Source organism: Magnolia sinica, chromosome 6, assembly GCF_029962835.1.
Source record: "Magnolia sinica isolate HGM2019 chromosome 6, MsV1, whole genome shotgun sequence".
Lineage (NCBI taxonomy): Eukaryota > Viridiplantae > Streptophyta > Magnoliopsida > Magnoliales > Magnoliaceae > Magnolia > Magnolia sinica.
The window spans coordinates 62510385-62530453 of record NC_080578.1 but is presented as its reverse complement, the minus strand read 5'-3'; the positions used below and the strand labels follow the sequence as shown (position 1 = coordinate 62530453).

The window sequence follows — 20069 nt, the reverse complement described above, 5'->3', positions numbered from 1 at the left end:
TTCTTCCCAGCCTCTACCTCCCATACCTAACCTTCACACACCCATTAGATAGTTTCAACATTGGACGGCGGGTTTTAGAAGTACCTGGTTAAATGGAAGTCACAACCAGCTTCAGACAGCACGTGACTCACTGAGAAGGAGCTTCAGAGACTTGATCCTAACATCTTGGAGCGGTTTAAGAGTTTTGTTTTGCCAGTGACAAAATCTTCGCAGCCGGGGAGAGTTGATGGGGACATCACACCTGCACGCACACGCACCTCGCCCCCTTACGCACGTACACAAGGAGGAGGGCTCCACTGTCGATTTGGATCGATGACGATGTCCAGGAAGGGCCTCCTAGTCCGAAGACGGCCCCCTACGCACGTACACAAGGAGGAGGGCCCCACCATCGATCTGGATCGATGACGACGTCCAGGGAGGGTCGCCTAGTCAGAAGACGGAGTTTTGCTTCGTTGGAGTGGGCCCGATAAGTCAAGTAAAGCCCATCATGGAATCTCATGATTGTGGCCCACTAGTCTGATAAATCTCATATTTTAGGTTTTGCTTATTAATGTTATTTAGAATATCATGGACGGTTTAGATTTCTTTGATTAGTTTTTTATTTTTGTTTACTTCATCGCCAAGTAATAGGTTGTGCACATGGCGCGAGTTTTGGAGTATAAGGTTTTTTTATAAATAGGCACCCCTTGTAGTTTTTTTTTATTTATTAAAGTTTAATAAAAAAAATTCTTGCTTTTTTTCTACTCCTCTGAGTTCCTGAGTTGTGGAGAATCCAATTAGGTGCGAAGCCCTCCCTTCATCGAAGGGCTAACTACCGTGGTGCGAAGCCACATCTATTTCAATCTGCCCCTATCTTCTATCATCCATACTTCTCACCTTCTATACCCATCCTAGCTTCGAATCCGTCAGCTTCTGCAACAGTTCTTCTCCCTACAGCCAATTTTCAGAATCTGGCCCTGCAGGAGGGCCGAAACTTCGGCGGAGCACCACGCATAGACTGCGCATCCGATCAACACGAAACTCGGGGGTTTTGAAGCCCTTCCCTGGCCAACCAGAGCTAAGGAGACACTTTTTTGCATTCGGCGCCCCTCGCACGTGCGGTCAGGCCCCTGCGCACGTGCGACAGGCCTGGCCCACTGTCCGCACGCGGGAACTGTCTGTAGGTTCAGATTTTCTTCCTATTTTACTCCCTTCATGCCTATTTTTCCTAACCCTAACCCTAAATTGCATTACTTTCAATTTATTTGCCCCTTTTCTAATCCTAGTGTTCTCTGAACTAAAACTGGTGAATCCCTTGGATTAGAGACTGGTTGTTGTGCACGTGTGGATGAGTTTTACTTCCCTTTAAGTACCGTTTGGCTCATAATTTTTATTGATCCAGCCCTAACATGTATGGGCCTGGACCTGCACAGATTCCCCTTGCTTGAATGTTTGAACTTTTGTGTGGGATGTGGAAATTTTATGTGAATGTTTCTAAATTAGTTTGATCTAAAGCCTGAGATCTTGCATATCATAGTTAATTTTCATGTCCTGCATCAATCCTTTCCTCTATTCCAATAACTATGCCTGTTTTTGCTTCTATTGTTTATGTTATTTCTTTAAGAAAACAAACTGATGCAACAAAGAAAATCAAACATAGAAAACACAATGGTTTTACTAGGTTCAGCATTGTGCCTACTCCATAGTTGAGCCCCTGTCGAAATCACTAATTTTTCTTAAGGATTATAGCCCTAACAAATTTCGAGCACCAAAAACCAGAGAGAGTTTCTCGCATAACCCTAATTCAACCCCCATAAAGAATATTTATACCCTCTAAATGGAAATACCCAAAATAGCCCATTTGGGGCATTAACTTCCCCTGCACTATTCTACAGAACATGAGACATCTATCACAACAGTTTCTCTAAGAGGCATTAAAGGAATGACCAACTTTCAAAGATAGCCGGTTGTTATTTTCCGACTGCACTGCGATTCATATTTGTTACGAGTTCTTTCCCTCTCCATGTATGTGTTCTTCTCAGTTGCTTTGGTTATTTGTTTCTTATGAAAAGGCTGCTTCACTGCAGGGATTGTTTTCTTCACTATCCGCTGGTGGGATCCAGTGACCTTTGCAGCCATGCACCCGGAGGGGAAGGCAAGTGGCATAGCTTCATGGCCATATGTTGAGGATAAGTCCTATCTGTGGACATGGCTGTTTGTAGTTCCATTGGTTGCTTATACCCTATGGCAAGTCCTTTATTTCCTTATAGTTAATGTCCTTCGTCGACAGAGGCTCTTGAGGGATCCCGAAGTGATGACTTCTTACAGGTTCTCCCTCTCTCCGTGTCTTGTGTGGGAGAGATTTAAGAGGTGATTTGCAGCACCCATGCAACATTCAGACCATTGATAAGCTGGGGGCCTCTGTGAACATGACCTGGTGACCCAATCAGGTGAGCCACATATGCATGAGCAAAATGTACAGTCAAGAAGAAGGATGACCAACGGTCTGTATGCAAACGCATGTGCTAACAAGCAAACCTCCTTGATTTCTTGGCCGAGGGCATGGTCATGGGGTCCCGACAGGATGAGTGGCCCAGGATCACACACGCCTGTGCAGTGTTGGCATGTGATCTGTTATCTTCTCTCTCACACAAATTGCATCAGCATTGGTCATTTCTACATATGTATGTAATCTTTACTGGAGCATCAAAGGAAGCTAGCCTGCATGCTCCAACTGGTTAAGTGATGATAGAACTGACCCGCTTATAGTGCTGGTCTTGGTGGGATTGTGTGGGCTTCCAAATTGCATCTCCTTTGAGGAAGTCTCAGTTAATTGCCTTTTTGTCATTCCATCTTTAATCCCATGCATTTTGTTCTCTGGTGGTTTCTGATAGGGAACTCTCGAAGAAAGCAAAAAAGGCAAACAACCTATGGTGGCGTTTGAGTGGGTTGCTTGGGGACCAGAACCGCATGTTCATGTTCATCTTGCTCCAAGCAGTCTTCACTGTCGCAACTATGGCCCTGACAGTCCCCATCTTCATGTCGTACAAGATGCACGTTACTTTCCAAATTCTAAAGGTGTCTGCATCTATATGGAACGGCGGGAGCTTTCTTCTTGAAGTGATGCCAAGGCAAGAGGTACTCAAGGAGAAGAAGAAGTTGGAGATGAAGCCCATACCCATGCAGCAGCAGCCGGATCTATCATTGGTCACGGACCCTTTGACACACAGTGACTGCCAACATGCGTAGGTCAGTCAATCTGAACCGTCAGCTTGTATGAATAATACTAACACCTTGTAAAATTCTATTTTGCATGCCAAGAAGTTTAAATATCTAAAACTATACGGACTTCACTGAGTCATGTTTCTGTAGTTCAACCACAACCCCCCCACCCCCCAACAACAAAAAAAAAAAAAAAATCTGCTGGAAAAAAACAGGTCCTAAACACTTGTATTTGTCATGATAGCATGCCAGAACATCTCATTGTAGATGTGTTATTGTTTATTGGTGAATTTGTGCTTTTCTTCTCTACAATTGTGTCGATCGTAATTGAGGCTGCATTGGAGCGCCTTGAGATCATGATTGGTTGGAATTGATTCCACCCAGAATTGATAGCCTGCTAGTTGAGCGGAGTAATGATTTCAGGTCCCTTTATGGGAAGAGATAGTTCTCTCAATGCGGACTCTACTGGACATGCATTTCCAGCGCAGCCTTTTCAATGTAGCAGTGCAAGGGTGGTCTGAGCGTGCTTCCTAATGCAGCATTAAGGGCTGTTTGGATTCAAGATCGAATTGATTTGCAATAATTGAGTTCTTATGGGGTCTTTGAATTTCAGCTCTGATACAATTTAGCCGCAGTCTAAATGGTATTTGAAACATTACATTGTTCGGATGGAAAGTACCATTGTCTCAAAATATCACTTCGGGCCTTCAAAATGCTATTTTCTGACTATTGGAAGTGTTTGCACACATGATGTTAACTTTCATGGAATCGGATGAACAATTGGAATTTTATCGACTAGAAAACCACCAAGGGAGAGAATTTTGTGACATATCTTGAACCATGTGAACCGGACGGTGCATGGGACACTTCTAGGTGATCAGGCTCCATGAACGACTCTTATCGCAATGGTCTACACTATAAATAACCCTGGCTCACCTTCTCCCAAATTCTTTGTGTGAGAAAGATGCCACGAACTCGACTTCCATGGTCGAGGCAGTGGCAATCGTCTGCTCTACACACTTTTGGGAGATTGCTCCGTCGACTAGCAGAATAGAAAAACTTGAGGTAGACTTGCTATTTTAGCAATCTGAATTTCTGATCACCTCCTATTCTTCAGTCCTTTTATATGTGAGCTTTTAATCCTTCGTTCCTTGTAAGTATTGGATTATTTTCTTTGCAGCTTTTCAATGATCCATTTCAATACTTGAGTGTCTCCTTGACATGCCAATTACAAAACTAATGTTTAGGAGAATTCATGTATGAACATACATTAGATTGCCAACTGCAAATGCATATGGAATCCTTTCCATCACGTTGTTCTCAAAGTCATTTTTTGGACATTGCAACAAGCTATACTTATCATCCTCGCAGTCAGTGCATCTATTGATGAATAATTTTGCATACCATCTCTTCAGGATTCTTTCGATATAGGCTCTCTGAGACAATCCTAATAGATGTTGAGATCTAGCACCACTAACCTTTAGGTAATACACCTATTAACAGTATTTTCCTTGAATCCAAAGGACGTAATAATATCATTGAACATAAGATACTACTGTTGGGAGGCTTGGTAAGTCCATATCTGGATTTATTAAGTCTGCACACTAGATGTTCTTATTCATTCACTGAAAAGACTTCAGGTTTTCCACGTATTGCTTCATCTAGATTCCCATTCAGAAAAGTTGTTTTCTCATCCATCTGGTGCAGCTCAAGGTCAAAGTGAGCCACCAATGCCGTGATTATTCGAAGTGAATTCTTGTCAGGGAGAGGAGAAAAGATATCTTTGCGGTCAATGACCGTGGGTTGTGTGTTTTCTTTTACCACTAGGCTGGCCTCGAATTGTTTGATGTTACCCTTGAAATGCCTTTTGTCTTATAGAACCATTTACAACCAACGACTGCACAATCCTTGGGTAACTCAACGAGATTCTAGACTTCATTCTGGTTCATTGATTCCAACAATTCTTTTATGGCATTAATCCACTAAGAAGAATCTTAACATTTTACCACTTTTTAGATCATTACTTTTAGGCTTATTTGTTTCACCAATTACCACGATAATGTAAAGGAAATATGCAATGATTATAGATTACTTGTCTCCCGGCAACATCTGCATTTGACCACTAATTCCCATGTTTGTGGGTGGTAAAATTGTAATGCTAGCATTTTTACATTAATGTCAAATCATCACATCTATACATTAATGTCATTGTTTGGATTCGAAATTTTCATAGTAATGTTATGGAAAGTGCAATGATTGCAAATTCCTTCACTTGTCCCTTGAAAACATCTTCATTTGACCGATGATTCTCATGTTTAGTTTGGCAATGTTAAAATCGTAATGATGACATTTTCCTTTACATTACCAGGGTGGTTGGTGAAACAAATCAGTCCTTAATGCTAGTGCCATGTTCCTATACATATATCATATAATCATCTGGAATAATGACTCTCGGCACTCTATGAGATCTTATTGGAACTTCCAAAATTGTAGCATCCCATTGGTGGATTAGTGACAATCAGGTGTGGATGTTCCTTTTCTTGGAGTTCCACTTGGTCGATATGATCAACCGGTTGTGGGACTTTCACATTCTTCAAATTTACAGGTAAAATCATCGAGGCTTATATTCCTTTAAATACCACTTTATGTGGTTCTACACTCCCCTTGATACTCATCTTTAGGGAATCTAGCATTTCTAGTTACATGATTCTTGTACTATAGGTAGGACAATAAAATCCATACTCATTGGATCTTTGTGAATACTCAATGGAATATCTACTAATGGTTCTTGAATCCAATTTCTTGCCATGTAGATTTTAAAGTGTGGCATTAGCTAGATATTCCCAAATATGTTTATGCAGTAGGCTAGGTTTTCCACCTTTCCATAAGTTGAAAGGAGTTTTAGAAATATCCTTACTAGGAACTCTATTTAGGAAATGCACAGCCATCACAAGAGCTTCACTCTGCATTGAATCGAATGGTGGGTAGTTATTGATCATACTCCTAACCATATTCATCAATATACGCCTATACGGTTATGCTTTTCAACTAATCCCATTCTGCTGTGGCGTTCCTAGCATTATGTACTGAGCAATTATTCCATATTCTTCAAGGAATCTAGCGAATGATCTTGGATTACGGTTGGCCTAATCATATCTACCATAGAACTTGTCTACTCTATTCGATCTCAAAGCTTAGATCTTTTGATCAAGTTGATTATCCATTTCAACCTTGAATACGTTGAAGGCTTTGATAGTATCGGATACCTCATGTAATGGGTAGATGTACCCAAAATGTGAATAATCATTTATAAATGTTATGAAGTACTCTTAACCTCCACCATAGCAAGAGGTGGGAACAACACCACATAGGTCCATCTTTATTGTTTTGAGAAGTCTTGATGATGCAGGACATGAAAATTAGATATGATGTACAGGATTTCAGGCTTTAGATCATAATAATTTATAAACAATCACAATAAATCCACATCCAACATAAAGTCAAGCATTCAACGAGGGGAATCTACGAGGGTCCAAGCCTACACATGTTAGGGCTGAATCAATTAAAAATTATATACCAAATAATGCTCAAAGGATAGTAGATTCATTCACACATACGAAGGATTATTTTCCAATTCAAGGGATTCTCATGTTTTAATTCGGGAAAACCTAGGGTTTCAAAAGTGGAATAGAACTTGGGGATTTGAGATGATATAGGGTTAGGGTTATGGAAACAAGGCAAAAGAGGAGTGAAATAGAGATGAGAGGGAACCCGTGATCAGCCCACACGTGCAGACATCAAACCGGCCTAACGCACGTGCGTGGATGGCGGCCCACACGTGTGTGGAGCCCACGAATATGGAATCGGCCAGCTAGCGCCTGATCGGCCAAGGATAGGCCACTTTCCCTCTAAATTTCAGGCCAAACGGATGATCGGGTTGAACACAATGCTCCGCCGAAGTTTCAGTCCTCTTGTAGGGCCATATTCTGAAAATCTGCTGTAGGGGAAAGATTAGTTGCAAACGTGAGTGAATTTGATGAGGGGATGGCTGTAGGAGATGAGGAATATGAAGGGTAGGAGATTGGGGCGATTTGGGATGGGTGTGGCTTCGCACCATGGTAGCTAGCCCTTCGAAGAAGAGAAGGTTTCACACCCAATTAGGTTTCCACAACTTAGAGAATTAGAGAGGTAGGAAAATGCAGAATTTTATTAATCATCTTCAATGAAAAAAACCCCATAAGGGGTTGCTTATTTATAAGAAAAACATATACTCCAAAAGCCGCGCCATGTGCGCATACTATTACTTAAAGACAAAGAAATAAAAAAATAACAACTAATCAATGCAATTTAAACCGTTCATGATGTTCCTCATAATGGTAATAAGCAAAACTCAAAGTCCTAGGTCACCTGGGGTAATGGGCCACGATCATGAGATCCAATGATGGGATCCACATGATGATCAGGTCCACCCCAAGGAACCAAAACACAGTCCTTTAACTAGGAGGCCATCCATGGATGTCGTCATCAATTCAGATCGAAGGTGAGGCCCTCCTCCTTGTGTACGTGCATAAGGGGGGCGTGCTTGTGCGCGTGATGTCCCCATCAAATCTCCCTAGCTACGAAGATTTAGCCACTGGCGAAACAAAACTCCTGAACCGCTCCAAGATGTCAGGATCAAGTCTCTGAAGCTCCTTCTCAGTGAGTCACGTACTGTATGAAGCTAGGCGTGACTCCCACTTGACTAGGAATTTTTTAAATCCGCCGTTTGATGTCGATATTATTTAATGGTCCAAAGTATCCTCTATCTCCTCTCTGGGTGTGGGAAGGGTAAGTATGGGAGGTAGAGGCTAGGAAGATGGGTCGGGATGGGGCCATGGATCAAAGGAAAGGTTTGGAGAATCAGGATGGTTAGGTGACAGGCTGGACAATGTATCAGTGGTCCCCTGAAATGCAACTAGATCCTCCACATTAAATATGAAACTAATTCCCATGGAAGGTGGAAGATCTACTACATACGCATTAAGACCATATCGTTTTATAATTTTGAATGGTCCAGCGCTACGCGCGTCTAATTTATGAACGGCTCCCTAAGGGTACCGCTGTGGCCTGATGCAGACCATTATAGAGTCCCCTACATTGAATTCCTTGAATCGTTTATGTTGGTCAGCAGGAATTTTATAATGTTCATTACTAGTATTGATCTTTCACCTGATTTCTTGATGCAATGAATGAACATGATATGCAAAGGACTCTGCAGACTCTGATGGCATATGGGACAGGGACATAGAGACGATCAATAGGCTTCCTAGGTTTATAACCAGTAACGACTTCGAAAGGACTTAAACCTGTGGATCTATTGACAAAACTATTAAATGCAAACTCGACGATAGGTAATGCAGTGTCCGACGTCCTGGTGTGCTCCCCCACTAAACACCTGAGCAAAATTTTCAAACTCCTATTGACCACCTCAGACAGGTTTGGTAGAGTCGCCACATGGACTAAATCAATGGCGTACTGTATATCCCTCATAGGGGGAAGCTCATCTGGTATATCATCGGGAAAGACATCATGAAACTCATCCACTACCAGAATGGCCTCAGTGGGTAACTCTGCACTAGCCTCTAGTGCACTTTCCCTAGCCATAAGGGCGCACACCACCGAGTCTGAGTCAGTTGGTCGCTCAAAGTCTTTGGTATTTAGAATATAGGGAGGTTTAGACTTGGACTTTGATTCCTCAACCAACCTCAAGTAATAAGAGAAGTGAATGTATTTTTCTTTAAGAGTTTCTTTCATTTCTCCCCAATGGACTATTGGGGGTTCCCTAAACCTCTCTTTCTTTCGCTTTACAGTAGCCCAAAACCTCTTTGCTTGGCTCACAAGCTTCATCTTGGTAAATTGGACTCGACGAGCATCCAACATGTCGTACCACTCAAAATAGTGGTCATAATCCGTCAACCAATCTAGAAAAGCTTTAGGGCCCAGGTGGCCATTGAACGTAGGGGCCTCTACTCTAACTCTCTTGAGGAGTTGCACATTTGAGTCATGATGATCATGATGCCCCTCGCGGGGTGGGTACACGGGTACGCGCCTATGTCTGTTTCTTTGGCCACTTCCATTCCCTTGTCTATCCTCCTGACCACTTGCTTGAGATTGGGTATGTTCCCCAATGGCGAGGTTTGCCCAGGCGAAGGTCTCTAGTTTGGTAACGCGTACATTAAGCCGATCCCAACGTTGGTCAATACGTTGTTCCAAACGCATACCCAAAGACTCAAACTGCCAGGTTATGTTGTCCATTGACTCTTGTAATTGCTCCATGTTTAGTGCATGGTGCAACCCAAAACTGCGACCAGTATGCATGGGCATACAACTAGCCGCTTAACTCAAAGGTCCTCTAATGCAAATATATGCATCTAAATGGAACTAAATGCTCCTATAGGACTTTATATGAGGAAAACTATGCAACGCTCCTAAAATTCCAGCAACATAACTGTTCAAGCAGTTTGTTAACAGAAAATTCATCAATGAAAATTGAAAAATTTCTGACAATAGAAAATTCAGCAGTCTATGTTGTGAATGATGGGTCCTAAACAGCCCTATATGATAAAATTTAATGCAAAATAAACACAAGTAGAGTAAACCCTAAACATGCAATGCAATCCCCTATGAAAAACCTAAGCTTTGATACCAAATTTGATGCAGGGCATGAAAATTAGATATGATGTGCAAGATTTCAGGCTTTAGATCATAATAATTTATAAACAATCACAATAATTCCACATCCCACATAAAATTAAGCATTCAACAAGGGTAATCTACGAGGGTCCAAGCCTACACATGTTAAGGCTGAATCAATTAAAAATTATAGACTAAACGATGCTCAAAGGATAGTAGATTCATCCACATATGCGAAGGATTATTTCCCAGTCCAAGGAATTTTCACGTTTCAATTCGGGAAAACCTAGAGTTTTAAAAGTGGAATAGAACTTGGGGATTTGAGATGATCTATGGTTAGAGTTATGGAAACAAGGCGAAAGAGGAGTGAAATAGAGACGAGAGGGAACCTGTGATCAGCCCGCACGTGTGGATAGGGATCGAAGGTGAGGCCCTCCTCCTTGCATACGTGCGTAAGGGGGGGCGTGCGTGTGCGCGAGATGTCCCCATCACTTGAACTCCTTGTGCACCCTTCTTTGTGTGTTTGGTGTGCTTTCTTTTAATGCAGTTTACAAACATTTAAGTAAATGAAGTCCAGAGCTTCTAAAATTCCATCATTCACTAATCTCTCTATCCTTTCTTTTGAAATATGTCCCAAAGAGTGGTGCCACAACATAGAGGAGCTTCTTCCTTTTCTTAATCATTTCATGTTTTACTCCATCTTTGACATGCAGTTCATAACGGACTAAGTAAGCAGTTTGTTTAGATTTCGTTTATAAAAACTATCACAATTACCAAATCCAACACACTGTCTATAATTAAACAGATTAAACTTACCATTACCAATTCGAAAAATATAACATTGTATATCAAGTTTGAGAATTGATATTAAGTTTCATAACATAGACGGAACGGAACATAAAACTAAATATATCTAGGGCTCAAAGTAAGCTTCCACTCTAGCCTTTATTTGATTCCTTGTCATAATAGTTTACTAAGCTTTGTTTAGGTTCTGAGTCAAGAGGAATCCTTCCATGGAATTAGAAACATGGACCATAATACCAAAGTCAATCCACAAAAGATTGATTTCGAATTATGCTGAGGTAAATTGGTCACCTTTTTATTTTGAACCATTTCTTCTTGTTCATGCAGTCCTTTGAGTCCCAACTTTCTACAAAAGTAACACTTCAGACCTCCCTTGCCCCCCTTCTTCCCTATAAGAAATACTATCAAATGCGATCGTATATGCCATGTCCCGAGTGAATATGGCATATGCAATGTTTTGACCGTTGGAGGCATATGCAATATACTAGTTTTACTATCTCATTCTTTTACTCTCTTATGCTCTTACTCTCTTACAACTTACTATCTAGAAGGCTCTCTCGTACAAGGGTAGAAAGCTCTTTCTCTTTCACCTACAAGGGTCTCTCTTACAAGTTACAACATTCTCACGTATCGTATTTTGGTATTGTATTATCTTAAGGTATCGATTAATTAATCATGATTTCTTTTTCCCAAGCTTCTTCTTTGAGACCTAAGTCTAATAAGTTGAGTTGGAAGTACAGTTACTATCATAGTCCTACGGGAAAGACCTTGGTAGTGTGACTTGTGTGGGTTTGTTAGTATTGGTAGCATCTCATAGCACAAGCAACACGTCACACTTGCAAAGAAAAATGCAAGTGTATGTCCCAATATTACTCCGAAAAGGGGGAAAAAATTAAATCGTAGAGTATATGGACAAACATTATAGAAAAAAGCATGATAATGTGATACTTCAAGAAGAATTTATGGAATAAGAAGTATTTCAATATATTGATATTGATCAGAATGCGAATGACTCTACCTCTTATATGTCGGTTGGGTGTTTTATACCACGGACACCCAAAAGACCTCATGGGCATGAGCCATTAGATAGATGATGTAGACCACATCCCAAGGACGTGGTTAACAAGAGGAGCAAAGGACCTGCTCAAACAACATTAAAAAAATTGTTACAAAATAAAGATCGAAAAACAACTATTCAATACAATGCTAACTGGTTATACCAAAATGATATTACTTTTAATGCCATCAAACTGAAAAGCATTGAGGTAATGATTAAAGCAATAGGTTAATTTGGGCTTGGACTAAAATCACGTTTATATTATGAAGGGAAACTTGCTTAAAATTAGAGGTCTAGTTCATTAGAAATTTTATTGTTGAATACAAAGAAGCATAGAAAACATATAGGTGTATTGTAATGGTTAGTTGATGGTCCGATAGATATGGTTGAACATTATTTATCTTTCTCGTTAATTGTCCGACCGAGACTGTTTTTAATGTTCATAAATGCGCGTTACCATAGATAACGTAGCTTTCTATGATATTGTCGGTTGCCTTCTTATGGAGAAGCGACGTTGTTTATTTTGAACAACATTCACAATAGTTATATAGATTTAATGTTAGAGGATATAAGTAGATTATATGTTAGGGTCCTTGCTCTTGCTCCGGTGGTAGACTCTCAGGAGTTTCAACACCTGGTCAAGGGTTCGAGTACCCATGGGTGGTGAAATTCCACTAGCGTGAGTGTGTGGGGGTGTGTGTGCGTGTGTAAAAAAAAAAAAAGAAAAAAAAGAAAGAAGAAAAGTAGATTATATATTAAAATGATTGCTACGGTTAGAGGAATAATTGTGTTTATGTATAAACATGCCCCTTTACTCCATAATATAAGGCCTGTAATTTGCTTAATCTTGTCGTCACTCAATTTGCAACGACTTTTTTAAAACTGCAAACGTTGTATGCTTAAAAATTTTAGCTTATAAGTTTTGTGGTGTCGTTCCATTAGAATAATAGGCCTTGGCCAAAGAATCCTAAAGGAAGGTTAGTCTATCAAACTATCATGTCACAATCGTTCTAGATGCAAATACTGAGGACATTAAAGTCTTAAGAACCCTTTAGTAGCTGTGTTAAGATTGTTGGTCGGTGATGAGAAACCAACAATAGAATACATTTGCAATGGGATGGAAAGAGCTAAATAAAAAATTATGTAAATTTCCTAAATAAAGAACTTGATTACAAGCCTCTATTAGATATATTAGATAAAAAATAAAAATAAAAAATGGAGGAGTAAAATGACATCTCCCTTGTATTCGATTGCCTACGTCCTTAATCCTTCTGTATTCTTTTATTTCGCCGATTGAAGTGAAGTGGAAGCAATGCATATCGTAGGTTCTTGACGTTTTGGATTATTCTAAGTAAAGATGAACTTGATATAATATTCAGATTTCTGGACTTATACTTGAAGAGCTCGAGAATTTTCATGAGGGATAAGGAGAGTCCTCTGGTATAGAAGTATGAAATTGCCAAGTATAAATGTCTTGGAGAGTAATTAATATATATATATATATATATATATATATATATTACAAAGTCTAACTTATTCCAGCTGTTATTTAAGTAGTTGATTGATGGGGAATGTATGGAGTAGACCCGAACAAGAAGAATCCGACATTAAAAAAATTTGCCTTGAAAATTTTAGGTTTCACATATTCTGCAAATGGTTGTGAGTGCAAGTGGAGACGTTCAAGATGATAAGATTTTCAACAGATTTAGATATTGGATTTCGAGTACCCAAATCAAATATTAAAACGTAAAAAGTCACTTATCAGTAATATACTATTAATTCAAATGTTGAACAGATTCACAACAAAAAGAGAAATCCATTTGAATAAAAGAAACTTAATAACTAGGTCTTTATCCAATACAACTAAAAGCTATGAGAATTATTCATATCTAGGCAAGAAAAGCCTAATTTCTATTATCTTATTTATTTGCCTTGATAATTTGGAAGTAGATAGTGAGTGGCTTGTTGAGACAAAGGACCTAGTTATTGCAGGTGAGGTCCTAACATGAGCCCAAGTAAATGAGGCCGCATTTGGGTTGGTACCTAGAAAAAGTTCAATTCAAAGACCGAGAAGTAGGTGAGGCCGCCTAGTAGCGGTAAAAGCCCACAAGAAGATGAGATTGAAAATATAAAAGAAAAAAAAAAAACAATGAACAACTATCTAGTAGGATCCGATGACGAAGAATAAAAGAAGAGGAAGTATCCACTGAAGAAGGTCACGACTCTGATGATGATGATGATAATGATTGTAATGCCGATGATAGTAGAGATATGCCACAATGGATTAAAGATTATATTCCTGGTATAACGTATTTCTATTTTGAATAATCTCTATTTAAAATTATATAAATAAAAAATGTTTTTTTCTTTTTATCTTTTTTTTTTCACATTTTGAGTATATATGTTCATTTGAGTGCTTGTTAGTTGACTTGCAATATTCTAATAATCTAATACTAATCTAACAGATGTAATAAATATAACAGAACTTCAATGAAATTGATAATAAAACTATAAAAAAATAATTCCCTAAACTTATAGTGTGTGTGTGTGTGTGTGTGTGTGTGTGTGTGTGTGTATTTACTTTTTTAATTTTTAAATATTTTCCTATCTTTTCTTATATTTTTGGGAAAAATAATAATTATTTTTGGGGGCTGTGCGATGGCACATGACTACATATACTTTTTAATAACATTTTCTGTAAAGCCATCAACAGGCGGAGATCCTTTATTTGGTAGTTGCCTCTTTCCTTTTCCGTGTTTTTTCAATCTTTAGCCTTTCGAGTCACCATAGGAATAGGCAACATTTTCCTGGTTTAGTCGTCTCATTTTAGTCCATTTAATCTTGTGAGTGCTATAATGGATAGTGAAGGAACCTAATTTTGCTGTTTGGACAGGAATGGATTCCGAGTGCTATAAATTGGATAAGGAATCATCATTTTTCATATTCAATTACTTAAGTTGGGCAGCAATGTCTTTCATTTTAATGTGGCCATGGATACCATAAACACCACCATATTTCAAGTGTTAAGTTGGGCCATTATTGTACCTACTAATGATTTATGTATGGCACAGAAATAGTCCTAAAAAGATTTGAGGTATGTTTTTACTTTAAAAGGATTCCTCCACAGACGTTCTTATATTATTTGCAGTTGTCATCTTCACAAACATTAAGCTCAGCTGGTTTGGTTGCTCCCACTGTTTTACAGATAACCTTTAAAAAAAAAAAAAAAAAAAGATTTTATGAAATGACATCGAGAGCAGATCAATTGAAAGATCCAGGTCTAAATATAATAAATACTCTTTTAAGTGCAAATTGGACTCACTGATATCGGTTAGAGTAATTCAACCATTGAGGATCAGAGTACTTGTACTGAAGTAGGCACTGTAATTAAAATAAGGAACATTAGCATATTTAGAATTATGAGAATTTAACTGAAACCTAGAGTATTGATGTCATAATTGCTGGAGAATAACTTGTCGTATCATCACAATTCCCTTCCCCTTTGAGTCAAAATCAGTTCACTTAGGGCCTGTTTAGATACCCACCCAATAAGTAACTTTTTAAGTTAATAAGTTACCTTTTCAACTTAAGTTAGTTTGGTTATTAAACTTATATAAGTATATAACAAAAGGTAACTTGTTTTCATAAGTTTATTTATTTTTTTTTTTTTTTGCTTTTCAACTTGCAAAAAGTAACTTAGTCATTGTGGCTTGAGCGTGATGATATGTTTGAGAAATCCACTCCATCAACTATTTTATTCATTTTATTTTAGGGGGGTGGGCCTAAATATGAAGTAGATCCAACACTAACATGGATCACACAATTTGCAACAGCAGTATTCAATTCCTACTGCCCATTGTTGTGTGGCCATCATGATTTTTAATTTTTTTAATTTTTAATTTTATTTTTTTGAGAAATCTACTCTCATTTTAATTGGTGTCTGAATATCATTGAGATCCAAAACTCAAGTGAGCAACACAACTTGAAAAAATTATTATTAAACTCCTGCCTTAGAAATGGAGGAGCTTAAAAAATTGAAGTGTCTAATCTTAATTAGTGTTTTTGAGAAATCCACTATGTCCATCATTTTCATTAGCTCATTTTAAATTGTGGGCCCAAATATGAGCCAAATCCAATACTCAAGTGGGCTACACTTCTTGAAACAATGCTATTGAACCTCCATTGTTGAAATAGTCATGAAGCCCTAATTTATGTTTTTTGAAATATCCACCAGTTTCTTCGTATGATCTTATGGGGTGGGAATGACCTTATGATAAGTTTGGATGGCATACAATCATCACAGTGGGCCTCCGAAACATTGTTTCCTTCAATGTGGCCAACTTGAGATTTCAATCTACCTCATTTTTTGGCCCACCTCCTAACATGATCCAATAAAATGGATGGACATGGTGGATTTCTATAAAAAAAAAAACATCACAATGGGCCTTATGCAGGTGGAGTTGGGTTCACCCAACAATCCCGCAAGGTCAAGGTAACAGCATGTCCAGTCAAGTGGTGACAGTGGACCCACTTTGATGCATGTGTTGTATATCCATGTCGTCCAGCTGTTTGCCAACTCATTTTAGGGCATGAGCCTAAAGCCCATAGATGAAGCATGTCCAAATCTCCACACCATAGGAAACATGATGATTGAACGCCTACCTTAAAAATTTCTTGGGGGACCACGAACGTTTTGGATCAAGTTGATATTTGTATTTTCCCTTCATCACAGTCTGTGACCTTATCAACAGGTTTGATGATAAATAGACATTATGGTGGGCCCCATGAAGTTTTTGAAATTTAGTGGATTGTTTACCACGACACACAGAAGCTTGGTGGAGCCTAGAATTATAGATAAATCCTAAAAGGAGGGTAAATAGGACTACTAAAAAATTATGTGCCAATTAAAAGACAATTAACACTTGGACTTCTAAGCCAAGTGAGTCCAAATGCATAGACTACAAATGGTGTAACAAGTTGAGCCATTAGTCTATGTGCAAGATATATATCTTGTGTGTGTGTAAACAATTTATCAAGCATTCATATAATTCAACCAATTAAACTCATAGGTATGAATAGAAATGTGCTCAGGGCTTGTATGATTTTTCAAAGCTAATGTAAATACCTTGTAAATGGGTAATTATTACTCTTTGGCCCCGTTTGAAAATCCATTAGAATTTCTGCTTTGGAAATCGGTTCAAAAGAGTTGGTTTAAATTTTTTTAGCACCAGTCTAATGTATATAATATATCTATTCTATTCATCTGTTTTACCACAACATTTTAAGGCATTAGTCAAAAAAGGGACAAATTCAACCTAAAGTGGTCCACACCAAAAGAAACAGTGGCCCTAAGAAGTTTTTAATGATAAGTGTTTAATTCCCTTTTTCCTGTGGTATGGTCCATTTGAGCTTTGGATCTGCGTCCTTTCTTGGCTCATGCCATAAATTCATTGGTATAACGAATGAACAATGTGGATAAGCGACATGCATCACAGTGGGCATCACAAATATCTTGTAGTGTTCTCGATTTTTGCATCTAAAAAGTAGGCGGTCAAATTAAGTATAGGGAAGGATGTCGTAAATACCTAAGGAAATAATTATTACCCATTTATAAGGTATTTACCAAGAAGTTGGAAAATCAAACAAGCCCTCAAATTACAATCATAAACATAATGATTTATAATGTTTCGACTACTTGCCTACTCTACTCCTGACGGATGCACTCTCATCGAGTGTACCGGATTTCACTATCTTAAAAGTTTTCAATAGGTTCACCATTAATCTTTACAAGTATACACTTCTTCCGGAGGCTCCTACGAAGACTTACACATGTACATTCTTGTCGGAGGCCTACACATGTACACTCCCGTCGAAGGCCTACATAAGGACATATATACTTACCCATGTTAGTGGCGATATGATCTTACACAAAAACTTATGTGAATTTGGGTCACAAACTCTACACTCAATCCTATACAATAAAGGAATATGTATACTCTAAAAATGACAACCTTACTTGTCGAATTGAGCTATGTTGATGCACCTTCTTGAAATGCATCTTAACTTGTTGAATCCGTTTCTCTTGTGCCCTCTCGATCTTCTTTCGTTTTCTTGAATCGGCTACTAACAACGATATTCCTATAAGATGCCACTTAGGTAATGAGAGTTGGGTTGAATCTCCTACAACTAATGAACAGTTGGTTCTAATAAGGGAATTCACCTAGATGGGTATTCTAAATAATTTAGATAAATATTTACCTATAAGATTGTATCTGATCTCGAGAAGAATGGAGAATTCATGTACCCCTTTATAATAGAGCTTGGAATGCTTATTAGAGTAGCTAATCACAAGAAGGGGGACATAAATCTCTTTGGTTTGGAGTCTAAGATGAATATTGAGTGGGGAATCACCTAGGTTCTAATTGCACCAAAAACCCATCATTTTATCTAAGAAACAAATGCTTATTTTATAGAAACAAGTTTCCAACGGCTAGTTAGCAACTATGTCGATAGGATCGAACTGGTCAACAATCCGATCGAGAAAATTAAGGAATTTACAATTTAGTTGCTGAATTGTTTCTTTAATTCTATCGAGGAGATCTTCAATCGTATCGAGTCCCATCGACAACCTGTCGATAGGATCGAGATCCACTTAAAAACTGTTATTTTTGGCTATGTATTTACAACAACTTTACACCTCTAAAGCATATTTAATTATGATCAAATTAATATCCTAAGGTTATGTAATGATCAAACAAATGTTTACCTATTGGGGAATGGATCATCTAGAGGTTAAGGTTGTTTTGGACCTAAAGGGGTTTAAGGTTAGGGTCACCAAGGCACCTCAATTTACCTATTTTTTCACTTATTAATGCTCGAAGTCTTCATATGTCTTCAACCTTCAACTTCCAAGGGCTCAACCGACTTATTAACACACCGACACACATGCTTGATAAACAAGTGCACTTATAGTTTTAAATGGTGGGCGTTCAATGATCATTGTTTCCTATGGTTAATGACCATTGTGTCCTATGGTGTGGTTCACCTGAGATTTGGATTTGGCTCTATTGAATCTTCCAATTTTTTATTTTTTTATTTTTTTGTCTCTCTTCCATTACCCAACGTAAGTGGTGGATAAGTTGGAGAAAATACAAAGAAATTCTCTTTGGTGCCGATAATGTACGTCTATGTCTTTGACCATCGATTGAGGGGTGCTTCTTATCGTATTTGTGGTGCACCCTATCGCCCGTCGTCTAAGTGATGGAAGCATCACTATCTTTGTATGCTTTCACCGTCAAGTAACGCACCACTAGGGATGCTTAATGCCACTTCGCCAACTGGTGTTACCTGCGCTCTTGTGTCTCTTAGTGTGGTCAACACTGGGTGTTTCCAAGCAGCTAAGGTAAAATAAGCTGGCAAAATGGATGAACTGATTAGATATATAATGCATACATTAAGGTGGGCCCCACTGTCATGACATTATTGGACTGGGTGTTTCACCAACCCAACTTACTTTTCGTTATAAGCTACTTGAGGCATAAGTAACTTATCATCTAAACGTGCCTACGTGATTAAGTTACTTTTTTCCACTTATTTCAAAGCATCATGGTAAAAGTAACTTGTGTGCTAAAAGCTCTCTCTCTCTCTCTCTCTCTCTCTCTCTCTCTCTCTCTCTCTCTCTCTCTCACGGTCCATATCAAAGGAGGCCCTACATGATGGACTATCCACATTGAAGGTGAGACTCATACAATGGACAATCCACATCAATGGTCACATGATGGATGACCCCATATTAATGTGGGGCCACATATTGGATAGTCCACATCAAAGGTTGGCCCATAAGGATAAATACCCATATCCAAAGCAAGCTGGTGATGGACGAGCCACTTCAAAGATGGGGCCTACATGATGACTGGTCCACATTAAAGGTAGGCTCCACATTATGAGTGGTGGACATTGAAGCCGGGCCCCATGTGGATGGTCCACGTCAAAGGTCGGCCACCAATGATGAATGGTCCACATCCAACGCGAGCCCTGCATGATGGGTAACCCACATGGGCCCACATGATGGATAGTCCACATCAAAGGTGCGCTCCACATGATGGGCAATTAATAATGACGGGCCCACATGATGGACGGTCCACATCGAAAGTTTGCTCCCAATGATGAGTGGTTCATATCCATCTGATTTTTAGATTGTGGGTGAATACAGGCAAATCAAAACCACAACTTGCTTTCAATCGATGTGATTGAATGATCATACATGGTTCCATCATTGATCAAGAATTTGAATACATACCATCTCAAAACCATATGTTAACTTTCATGAAATCAT

General features: G+C 38.8%; 1 protein-coding gene across 3 annotated transcripts in view; it reads left to right on the top strand.

Annotated features, from left to right (window-relative positions):
- LOC131248805 (glycerophosphocholine acyltransferase 1-like) overlaps positions 1-3491 on the top strand; it is a 31868-nt gene extending 28377 nt beyond the window's left edge. For 2 of the 3 annotated variants that reach the window (XM_058249269.1, XM_058249267.1), the window contains 2 exons: positions 2067-2307; positions 2874-3491. In XM_058249269.1, coding sequence (XP_058105252.1) covers positions 2067-2307; positions 2874-3228 — 596 coding nt within the window. In that variant the 3' untranslated portion in view covers positions 3229-3491. The remainder of the gene's footprint in view (positions 1-2066; positions 2308-2873) is intronic. The other variant, XM_058249268.1, reaches the window with a different exon arrangement.
- Positions 3492-20069: the final 16578 nt, after the last annotated feature.